This window comes from Macrosteles quadrilineatus, unplaced genomic scaffold (genome assembly GCF_028750875.1).
Source record: "Macrosteles quadrilineatus isolate MER2022 unplaced genomic scaffold, UCM_ALF_1.0 Scaffold_21__1_contigs__length_2333173, whole genome shotgun sequence".
Lineage (NCBI taxonomy): Eukaryota > Metazoa > Arthropoda > Insecta > Hemiptera > Cicadellidae > Macrosteles > Macrosteles quadrilineatus.
This window is the reverse complement of record NW_026542614.1, coordinates 504,421-516,408: the sequence shown is the minus strand read 5'-3', so window position 1 is coordinate 516,408 and position 11,988 is coordinate 504,421. Positions and strand designations below refer to the sequence as shown.

The following is an 11,988-nucleotide window of genomic DNA, read 5'->3' as shown; positions in this document are numbered from 1 at the left end:
TCACGATAAATTCACAATAACACTAAACCGTGTAGACAACGATGCTATGTTTATAATCAAATTGGAAATGAGGAAGAGGAAGCAGGTCTGCCATCTTATGAGCTTCTTTTGCAAACAGTGATTCATTACTTGTAATTCGGGTTACATAAAAACCCCTGTATAATAGATTTTACACATCCTAAGACCTGTACAGAGAAAAGTGACGGCTATAAATAAGAAATCAATCAAAAACTAGTTTATCTATTATTACAGCATGTTAATTTATTTTTTACTGTTGTTTCAAATGCACGCGATTACCAGTTTTAACTATATGAGAAATAGTTGAATGAATCTACTCAGTGTCCAAGGTCAGTAAGTGTATTGCATCTCCATTCACATTTCATCGCGTGATTTAAACACCTGTGGCTAGATTCTCACGGCTGTAATATTTACGAGTAGAAGAACACATAAACATTTCGACAAAGTCTTGCATCACTGTGGTCATTCACAGGGCGATGACCTGCTGTAATATAATAATCGACGCTAGACGAAGAAGTCTTAGTCATTTCCATAATTCTCACAGGTTTTCGGTCCTCCTCGGGGTTCGGAACGGGTTAGAAACCCTTTTTGATGTCCAGCGGCTTCGAAAAAGGATTTTTTCCTTCCCCCTCCACCTCATAAGAGCTTCCTGGAACGGTTTAGCCCCAGCAAAAGGGGTGATTAGAGTAATTGTAATCTATTACTGCACGCAACCCTTGTTTTACATTCTTCCAGTGTTTGTTATCAATCAGGGTAATTTGTGATTGTTTTCTGTGTAAACCTGATTCTATACCTCGAGACAGTGGTCTATAATTGAGCTTATTATGTGTTTGAATTGTAAGTTCTAATCGAAAATCAAATTCTCTTATCGATCCATTATAAGATAATGAAATTCGCTTGAAGTATTGTGTATGAAGTACTGAACTATACTTCAGCAGTCCATAAGATCTTTACATTTACCTAAAACCTCTTACGGATAATTGATTAAAGAGTAAAAATAAATTCGAATTAGCCTCATTCGTTAAAAACTATACAAGATATATTATCCATTACCTTATATTTAGTTATTTTATTTATTTATTATTATTGTTATTTTATTTAGTTCATACATCTGTTAAAATAAAGTTGTTTACGTTATATCACTTCATTGTATTTACGTTTGATATTTGACTAATGTAAACATAACGATTGCTAAAAATAAAATCAGTTTAGTTATTGATTCAATCATGTACTTATTATTCTAATATATACCGATTTCGTTCGTGCAGTTTCAAACGTCTTTGAACCGGATCAAATAATTCCAACCGAAATAAATTTAGCGTCAGCTGATCTTTAACTCTTTTCCATCTCATTATTTGAAACATGTGTAGTTGGAAGACAACATAACCAAAGTCTTGACACACATTGAGGAAACTCAGAGTGGTATTTTAAAATCTTGTCTGAGTGATTGCACTAGAATTTCCGCCATGTCTGAACGGAAAGCTGTCATCAAAAACGCCGACATGTCGGAGGAGATGCAGCAAGACGCAGTGGACTGCGCAACTCAAGCTCTCGAAAAGTTCAGCATCGAGAAGGATATTGCTGCCTTCATCAAGAAAGAATTTGACAAGAAGTACAACCCTACGTGGCATTGCATTGTGGGAAGGAACTTCGGCAGCTACGTGACCCACGAGACGAGGCACTTCGTGTACTTCTACCTAGGCCAAGTCGCCGTGCTTCTGTTCAAGAGTGGATAGAACTTGGCAAATGAACTATGAGGCAGCCGAAATGAAAATTTAAGGTCTTGTACGTTGATGATATCTTTGAAGAGGTATTTGATTTTGAAAGCGGAAAATGGTTTGGACGATTGTAGTTTGAGAATTTTTGTTTTATTTGATAAATTTTTGTTTTGGTCATGCATATTGAATCAATGCAATTAATTAATAAATTGTTTACGTTTTTGTTATGTTATTTTTTTTATTTGTTCAAACAACTGAACAATAAGCATTCAGGTAATTTAGTACTAGTAAATTAAACATTTAATAACAATATGTAACAGGTATTAAGGAATATTACAAAGGTATAAGTGTGGAGTAAAAGCGATGCTCCATATTTTGGAACTAACGACGATATTTTTTAGAACTGTTGAGATCCAATAAATAGAACGCAACATTTTTGGCAGATGGTTTTGGCTACTAACTTTGCATCCTCCTCATGCAAAATTAAAAGGTCTCTCGGTATGTCACTCATGTTCTCAAATTTTACTCATCTCATATTCGTCGGAAATGTTAAAAAGCTCTACCATATTCCTGTCATATTCAATGACGACGCTTTTTCAAACTAGAGTACTAAGCCTTGTGAGTACTACACTTGTGGTCATTCGACAATAGCCCTAAGACTATGCCCTCTTTACGGACTTAACTCCCTACAGCCCTGACTATTTTCCCCTGCGTTTGCGATGCTTCTAGAAAAAAACCTACCTTTAACCCTAGTTTTAGGTTCCATAGATAGACTATAAAAAATTGGCCAACACAATTTGGCTAGCCGATGATTTCAGTAGTTGTTTTGCATTGCATTTCTTGCCGTGTTGTATGGTTTTCTCCAATTCACATGAAGACTGACTAACGTATGGAATATGCTAATCTTACCTCACTTCATTATGTTATCAATCAAGCAGGCGCCACAGAACACAGTTCCAGGCTTGTTTGTGGTTGTACAACCTCGAGTACGTTTACCTTGCTCTCCTAGATCGTACAAAGGGTTTGTTTATCCTCTGAGAAGAATCCGACCAAAACAAACACTGAATCCTGTGGTTCCGACCGGAATGACCGGTCAATGAATGAGTCTCTAGCGTCCGGTCCATAGATCACTGTGGCACATACAAGCACATAACGGTCCTAGGAGAGAGGTGGACTTTGGAAAAAGTGTTTTTCAACTCCTAAAACTCAAAATCACAACTAGCGTTGGTCAAATAAAAATAGCTAAGTTTCAAGAATATTGGTCTGTAACTAAAACTTGTGTTAAAGATCAATTGTTGTCGATTGTGTATATTTTCTTGAGCTTAATAACTGAACAATTCACTTTTGATAGAAACCACTTCCTAACAATTAAGACTAGAAAGAAGTACCAACTTTTGCTATGCGGTTATTGTGTCCTCTGTTGATTACCACATGTTTATCGAAATTGAATGTTTTCTTGGCATTACCACGCATTACCTGCCTAAGAAGTTGTCGACTTGGCTGTTCACCCCTGAAGCAACTCTTATCATTTTGAAGGTGACTCATGATTGGTGTTCCACTAAGCTGATGGAGGCGAAGTGTCTAGACAAAAACTAGGATGGAAGATAGGGGAGAGTTCAAGGCTATGCGTTCAACCCTTTAGATGTTTGAGGTGTTTCACCTTTAAGTAAATTCCGTCGGGTTGTCAAGAAGAGGCCCGCCACTAGTAAAAGTTTCTCTATGCAAGTTAGGAAAAGTCAGGTTAGGTTAGGTTTTGAGTCAATGAAAGTTGGCTAGGTTAGGTTCGGAAGTCATATGAAGTTGGCTGGGTTAGGTTAGGTTAGGTTAGGTTGGGTTGGGTTAGGTTGGGTTAAATCAGACGAAGGTTAGGTCAGAAACTAGGTTAGGGTAGGGTAGCGCACCGATTTCATTTCCATTGGGCAAACTTTCGGCCCACTTTTTGGATGAGATCTAATTCCATAAATTAATTGAAGACTGGAAGTCAATAAGGCTGTGAATAAACTAGTAATGGTTTTAGGTCGACATACACAGATTCCTTTCAGGATCGTTCCTAACTCGCATCATACACTCGGGGTTGCCCTAAAATTAGGGAACACATAAGATTAATTGCTACTCTCTCCTAATGCCAAATTAAACGTAAACGTGTCGTTATAACGGAATAAAACAGTTTTTTCTTGTACTTTTTAATAATAATAATCAAATTGATTCAGGATAAATAAGAGTGTGCTAAATATCATTGCAATGAAGACATTTAACACATCTTTTGGTAATAATAATGTTCACACCATTTCAGCTTGAATATAATTGTAATCTAAAAGTTAATTTACCCTTGAAGGAATAATTTATTCAAAGTCTAGTTACAATCTGTCTAACAAAATTAGACCACCATTGAATTCATTTTTCAATCTATTAATTTGGTCCTGAGAGGGAAGCTGTAAAAGGTGTTGTAAATGATCGTTATCGGTCTAATGAACAGTGACGTAAAAAACAGAAATCAATCAGTCAAATTCCTCTGGTTTGATGGACGCCAGCAGCTATGAAGGTGAGGTAATGTATTCAAGGCACAGGGTCCAATATGTCTGCCCTGGGGTTAGTAGCATTCTTCTTACCTCTAACAATTATTCCTTGAGCTCCCGCTACACAAATTACAAAATACCGAGGATTCCAGACCTGACGCCAAGTCCAGCGTCAGGGAATCTTCTTATCTCGAGTGAGTTAGCAGTAAACTATGAACTTTGTCGTTGGGCCCTCATAGCATAGCAAATGTATTATGGAGTAGGTAACTGTGCAATGCATGTGTTAAATGTATTAGACAATATGTACAATGGATTTAAAACTTTATAAACTACCAAAATTTACTCTTCGTCATTGGAGATCTTGAAAGACAATAAACCGGTACGTATTACCGTACATCCAATACATATATTATTTTTAGACAATGCGTTGGTAATGGTAACTACCAATAAAAGTTAAACTCATTCACAGTCTATTGATACGGAGGTTATAAGATGAACTCGAAGGGCAAGTTTTAGAAATAAAGATCATGGAAACTTAAACACACCCAAGGAAACAGAATTTACTCTGAGAGATAACTCAACACTGAGCATAAAAACTTTTTTTTTAAGATTGTTGAAATCTCAAACTGGTCTTGAGATTTTAACTTTTTGTTTTCATGAAGAGTTTTGTCTTCTCCAGCCGATCCAAGAGAGAGGGAGAGAGTACTACACAACATCAAAGAAGGGGATAAAACCTAAACCTAAACCAAATTTACGTTTAGAAGATGACGTTTTGACCACAGTATATCAAAACGAATTACAAAAAAAAACCACAGTCAGTGAAACATTTAACTTTTTTAACAATGCATAAATATTTGTGTTTCTTTAACAAGCAAAGCATGTTCAGAATGATGACACTTGTCAAACAGCTGATCATTTAAGCCAGTAAATTAACGCCTCTATTTTAATCGGCACACATCTGTCACTAGATCTGTATGCTTCTCCCCTTCCAGCCTAAAACCATTGACTATTGGCATTGAATATATAACACTCTGTGTTATATATTCAATGCTATTGGATACAGTTGTTGCATTAATAGCCAAAGCTAAAACGTTATTCAATTCGAGGTCTAGGATTTTTCAATATAACAATATAACATCCTTTTCTGACCCTTTCTTAATATTATGAATGCTGTCCGTTTCGTTTCAGCCAATTTAATTCTGCATGTTCTTTTATTTCAGAAGTTCTTAATCATGACAAGTTTCATTGGAAGAATACTCTCGCCGCTTCCGTGGTGAAGACCTGTTGTCCAGTGGTCGAGGTGATGAAGTCTGGACCACAAGAAACGTTATCAGATCTGAGATGAGTCAGCTTAACATCGCGGCAACTCTTTGACCCCCCCCCCTCCTGCCACCCCCTCCTACCAAGGATGACTAGGGCTATGGTAATGCTCTTTTCTTGTTTTTATTTGCCCTCCAATATCCGACCTCAGACCCGCTATTGAGCTGCAAACAGCTCTAGATTGAATAGGTGTTGTGGTGTTAGGAAGTTTGAAGACAAAATGTTCAAATCTCCGAATGTATTGTAATGTTTACTCAAAACACATACTTAAGAGTGTAATAATGATTAAAAACTTCTCATATTTTTAACATATGCTTATTTGCAGGTATATTAGGCAGATTGTAGGATAAAACCTATATTTATAGAATTAGGTTACAACATCCAAAAGTCAAAGATAAAACTTATATGCTGTAAAGTACCCATTGATATAATATGTGTGTTTGTTTCTGGTTCTTTTCGTCTTGCATCACATAAATATGTTTGAAATTAGATACTCTAGGACCTAGATGCTTCATACAACTAGGGTCTATGTAACTGATTAACATTAAATATGAATATTTATTTATATAACTACAAAAGATTAAAATTAATTCAAATGAAATTCTTTGGTGTCCATGATCTCCACATTGTTCACTAGTCTCTGACATAGTAAGAAAACATAACGTAATCTAGAACCCCAAAGGTAAATAAACAAGGCAGGCCGGGTTTGAAGCGTTTATTGTCGCTTAGTCCTCCTCATCGTCAAAGTTGAAGCGTCGTTTGCCGTCGAACCTGAACCCGTAGGCGGGACTGTTGTTGGTGTCCACCAGGGCGGGGTGGCGGTGTTGGTAGAAAGACGCATGGCCGTGGCTGCAACAGGGGTTAAGGGGTAAACATCTAAACTAAACCATTTTTAGGTTAGTTTTAATCTATGACTAAGGATGGTACTCGATTGCATTCCCATGTTAAATTCGTTGCTAGCCTTTATTAAGAAACTTTAAGAAGTGTCCCACGTGGAATTGCATTGTGGGTAGAACCTTCGGCAACCACCATAGCCTCCTCTATTAAAAGGTCATCTACTAATGGTATTTACTCAGGGGAGGTACAGAAGAGGCTACGATGACAGCTGTGGACTTCTTATTAGCTGAAGGAATGCCATTACCGAAACAATACGGTCAGTGGCCATCGGCCTCGGTGGTCTAGTGGTCAGCGTGCCGGGCTGATATGCTGAAGGTCCCGGGTTCGAATCTCGCTGGCAGCACTAACTTTTTGTCCAAGATATTTTCATTATCAGCAAGTTTGGTTGGTTTGGTTCGGTTATGACAGTTTAATTTTATTATAAGTCATTATAAATTTTAATTTAGCAATTTCTAGTTTTATTTAATAAACAGAATTATTTTTTCATTACTAAACATTTGTTATATTATTTAATTATCAGCAAGTTTGGTTAGTTCGGTTAGGTTATGATAGTTTAATTTTATATTTTAAAAATTATAAAATTGAATTTGAGGCATTTATAATTTTATTTTATGAACAGAACGATTTTTGCGATTAGTATTAGTAAACCTTCATTGCCAAAGTGCTCTCTACTACAGCGCTGTTCACGGAGGAATTTTGAACTAATGCCTCATTCGTACCTCCCCTAAGTCAGACCCTCTACTAATGTATGGCACTGTCGCAACGGCCGGTCTGTTGATTTAATAATAACCCCAATAACATTAATAACAAACGTAAACATAAACGTTGCACATAGGTTCCATTGTCAAGTGCAACAGCTGTTTCGACAGGCCAGAATTGCGGCGTTGCCACTTTTGTCTCGTCGCTAGTAGAGGAGGACATCCAAATTAAATGTGCTTACATCTAAAATTGTTTCCTACAGGTTACCTCACCTAGGACGAGAATTGCCGTTCTCAACGCCGTAAGCCTCGCGAGGGTAGAAGGCCTCGAAGGCGGTGTCCTTGCTGGGCAGTACTGACTGTAGGTTTGGATCATCAGGATCATAGGGTCGTCCCAGGACAGCGGTCATCACACAGCACAGAACTACGGCTGCCAACATCTGTGCAGACAAGAGTCAATAGTCATCAAGAAGACATTCATACAGGGATATTTGGCGGTGTCCTTGCTGGGCAGTACTGACTGTAGGTTTGGATCATCAGGATCATAGGGTCGTCCCAGGACAGCGGTCATCACACAGCACAGAACTACGGCTGCCAACATCTGTGCTGCAGACAAGAGTCAATAGTCATCAAGAAGACATTCATACAGGGATATTTGGCGGTGTCCTTGCTGGGCAGAACTGACTGCAGGTTTGGATCATCAGGATCATAGGGTCTACCCAGAACATCGGTTATCACACAGCACAGAACTACAGCTGCCAACATCTGTTCAGACAAGAGACAATAGTCATCAAGAAGACATTCATACAGGGATATTTGGCGGTGTCCTTGCTGTGCAGAACTGACTGCAGGTTTGGATCATCAGGATCATAGGGTCTACCCAGAACATCGGTTATCACACAGCACAGAACTACAGCTGCCAACATCTGTTCAGACAAGAGACAATAGTCATCAAGAAGACATTCATACAGGGATATTTGGCGGTGTCCTTGCTGGGCAGAACTGACTGCAGGTTTGGATCATCAGGATCATAGGGTCTACCCAGAACATCGGTTATCACACAGCACAGAACTACAGCTGCCAACATCTGTTCAGACAAGAGTCAATAGTCATCAAGAAGACATTCATACAGGGATATTTGGCGGTGTCCTTGCTGGGCAGAACTGACTGAAGGTTTGGATCATCAGGATCATAGTGTCGTCCCAGAACAGCGGTTATCACACAGCACAGAACCACGGCTGTCAACATCTGTGCAGACAAGAGTTATCAAGAAGACGTAGACGAGGTGGCGTAAAGGGACATTTTTGTCGGTGTCCAGAGAGATTCAGATAATGTTTCATCTATGAAATCTAAAATTGATTACAATCTGTGGGCTATACCTTTATAAAGCTGTTGCAATAAATCAAATTTTTAACAAGAAAAAAGTTTGTAATTGGATGTGATTGCATCGTGAGTAGAGCTTTGTGTTTGTGATTTATTCATTCTAGAACCATCAATACCATAACCACTACACAATGACCCAATAGGATGGTAAACAAACTATCAACCAAATTAATTCTGAATCAGTAAATTATTAATTTAAATAGGCCTACCTATTAAATACAAGCTCACCTAAATTTACATGATTGTTGTAAATATCACTGAAGTTTCTATTAATTTTCATCCAAGAATAATAACATTTTCAATTGAAATATCCCTTAGTGTAAATGCAACACAGGGATATTTCAGTTGAAAATGTTATTATTCTTGGATGAACATTAATAGAAACTTCAGTGATATTTACAACAATCATGTAAATTTAGGTGAGCCTGTTTTTAATTTAATACGAACTAATGTTATCAAATAATGGTTTAAACATTCTCGTAACAAAATAAGCTTTAGAGCATCAATAAGTGCAATCTGCGGGCTTGCCCCTTGGGAAAAATTATTACCCTTGCTTAAGAAACAGCTTGTATTAGCATTGACTATTGGATACTACAAAGGTATTAGTCAGTAAAAGGTAGTAAAAGACACGTCACTCCAATCTACACGCATCGCTTACTCACATTCAGATTAAAATATGCATTGTGGTGCTCCTGACTTCATGTTATTGACCAAGATATAATATCCATTCAATCAATCAACCTACCTAAATAAAAGTATAGGTTACTAAACTTACAGCTCCATACGTTCGTCTTTTTGGGTTAAAAAATTAATTTTACGGCTTAAAAGTTATTTGTTGTTTTCCAGAACCGTAAACCCCTTCACCCTACTAAAGTAACTGCGACCATCTCAGCTATATTTGGGTTTGGTCTATTAGTCACGCACCAAGAAAGAACAACTCAACGAGTCGAGTCTGTTCGCACGTTGTTCTTTTGTTCAGAGGCCAATTCACAATCTAAGTTGTTATTATTATTGTAAGGATATGTTGGGATTTACTTTTATAATTTCTAAAAGTATTACTTCCCTTTCAAATTAAAAAAAAAATGATCCTACCCTTGTGCCATGCTCAGAAATTCAAGGCAGCGAACTGACTTTGACCTTTAAATTAAAACTATATTACACTTGCCACGATTTGAATAATTAACCTCAAAAATCGATGTAAAAAACGAATTTTCTTGTGAACTCAGAACTGAACAAAGAGACACTAGTACCTAACACACTAGAACAAAACACAGACACAACTCAATGTTAACAAAACAAAACATTTTCGTTTTTTTGCGTATTCGCAATCTACAAGCCCAAACAACTGTTCAGTTCAGATGAAAGTGTTTGCTATACTGTTTTGGTTTGATCTAAACAGCCGCCATTGACCAGTGACCACGTGCCCGACATAACCTAGACCGAGGAATGACTGCACTTACCTTGACGGCGACTGACGCTACCATCACAAAAACTGGTCTACGCCTGGGCTGCCCTAACCTCTCACTTTCACTGAGACGACGCAACTATTGTTTCAGGTTGCGTGGACGTCCTGGCAAACTGACGAACAAACTGGGCTGTCTTGCCAAACAAACACAGCAAACCCACCTACCTAAACAGCCTTGAACCCGGGGTAACTCTTGGACGAATAGATAACCGGAAGGTTACTTAGATTAACTACATTATTTCCTTAATTATTGGGCCGTCAAAGGGTACAGAGATTTGTTTATGGGTAGTTAAGTTTTGTCGGAGTATTTAACGGTTGTTTATATCGACTAATATCTACGTACCTTTGGCTGTAGAAACATAATTTTACATTTACGACTGAAAAATATCAAGTTGAAAACAACTCATTAACGTGAACGTTAATTATATTCTTATTCATGATTTACTATGTAGTAGAGTCCACAAGGGTTCATCAGAGCATCGGTATAGTTAAATGAAAGTGAAATTAAACATTTATTATTCTTTGATTATAGTTGATACGATTCTGGTCTTTTATAACTTTTTAGGGAGGATACAGCAACACCCAACACCAAAAAAATAGATCGGGAGGGATCTCTTCGAAATAAGAGATATGAACGTCCTCGCGTACCCCAGCAAGAAACTATTCCCAAAATAACTCAGTGACTTATCCCAAGCCGCCCCGAGATCGTAATCTCGCCGACATCAGTACTCGTCCATGCAGGATAAATCCTGGACCGTTATCAGGTGAACGACCCAGCCCTACGGTGGGAACCATCCTAGAATCACCTGAATAATTAGATAAACCGGTCAGCTCTATTAATCAATAGTCCGTGGCATGGACCCTGTTGTTACTGGGACATAACCATTCAACGGCGTAGTGAAGACATAACTGAGTAATCGACACGTCTGTCTGGGCTTTGTAGTCTATTACGAGGTTTGATGGGTGCTAAGGTTTATATTGTAGTCTAACTAAGGGTGTAGTTAATAGTTACACTGTGTATTACTCGTATCGTTGACATTTTAAACTAGTTGAAAAGTTATGCAAGTTTCACCCATATGAGTACCGTAATTAAAGGATGAGTGTAGAATGGTGTGAGATCTATGTAGCTTAAGGTTAGCTGGTTCATCAGTCAGGATCATTTATTTAAAGCCCAATGATCAGGAACACCTGGGTCTGGGTCCAGTTTCGAACCATCAAAAAGCTACTGACTTTCATAGATTAAACATAGTGTAAGAGTCTAATTTGTTTGCATGTGTTTGTACATTCAATTGACTTAGCCTAAGTATGTTATTTTTCACAAGTTTCATGGCAATGCCAGGTGTTTTTTTCAACATTAACTTTTTGGCACATCTTATAAAGAATCAACCGTTTAGAGGAGATGATTGTAATTTGTTCATCTTTGCTAATATTGAAATTCTCCCGAATTATAATCTTTTATATTAATACGTGAGGACTGTTTTTTGTGAACAAAACTCCTCCGTTATTTCTGGACCGATTTTAACATTCGAGGTGTCAAATGATTTGTCTCAATTTGTAGTTTTTCATAAAGGTTTTAGAATTTGAAATCTCTTACCCTTAACAGCAAAAACTCCTCCGTTATTTCTGGACCGATTTTAACGTTTGAGGTGTCAAATGATCTGTCTCAATTTGTAGTTTTGCATAAAGGTTTTAGAATTTAAAATCTCTTACCCTTAACAGCACGAGACCCTCTCAAAGGTCGAATTTTCCCCATAAGAATTACATTGAAAACAAATTTAAAAACAAAAACAGCTGTAGACCTATATAAAAATAAACTCACCATCTTTTTGGGAGTAAATATTGATGTTTGTAATATTTAGGAGATTATAAATTAATCGAAACAGTTAATCTGTTTTGTTGGAAGATAAAAAAATTCTTGAATTTAAAGGAGAAATATTGAAAACAGGAGGAGGAGACAATTAATAGGAAATCTT

At 37.4% G+C, this 11,988-nt stretch overlaps 2 protein-coding genes across 2 annotated transcripts; one reads left to right on the top strand and one right to left on the bottom strand.

Annotated features, from left to right (window-relative positions):
* The first annotated feature begins 1,389 nt into the window (after positions 1 to 1,389).
* LOC129005421 (dynein light chain 2, cytoplasmic-like) lies at positions 1,390 to 1,958 on the top strand. Its single transcript, XM_054434308.1, has one exon. It carries the CDS (start codon positions 1,485 to 1,487, stop codon positions 1,752 to 1,754), a length of 270 nt encoding a protein of 89 aa, XP_054290283.1. The 5' UTR covers positions 1,390 to 1,484; the 3' UTR covers positions 1,755 to 1,958.
* Positions 1,959 to 6,278: 4,320 nt separating this feature from the next.
* Positions 6,279 to 7,603, bottom strand: LOC129005481 (uncharacterized). Its single transcript, XM_054434384.1, has 2 exons — positions 7,441 to 7,603; positions 6,279 to 6,421 (listed from the first exon to the last, which is right to left on the bottom strand). Exons 1-2 carry the CDS (start codon positions 7,575 to 7,577, stop codon positions 6,298 to 6,300), a joined length of 261 nt encoding a protein of 86 aa, XP_054290359.1. The 5' UTR covers positions 7,578 to 7,603; the 3' UTR covers positions 6,279 to 6,297.
* Positions 7,604 to 11,988: the final 4,385 nt, after the last annotated feature.

Excerpts from the sequence above, each read along its gene's own strand:
- LOC129005421 (XM_054434308.1), top strand. The coding sequence starts at position 1,485 with ATGTCTGAACGGAAAGCTGTCATCAAAAACGCCGACATGTCGGAGGAG.
- LOC129005481 (XM_054434384.1), bottom strand. The coding sequence starts at position 7,577 with ATGACCGCTGTCCTGGGACGACCCTATGATCCTGATGATCCAAACCTA. Across the intron at positions 6,422-7,440 it reads AACGGCAATTCTCGTCCTAG|CCACGGCCATGCGTCTTTCT; the intron begins GTGAGGTAACCT and ends CCCCTGTTGCAG.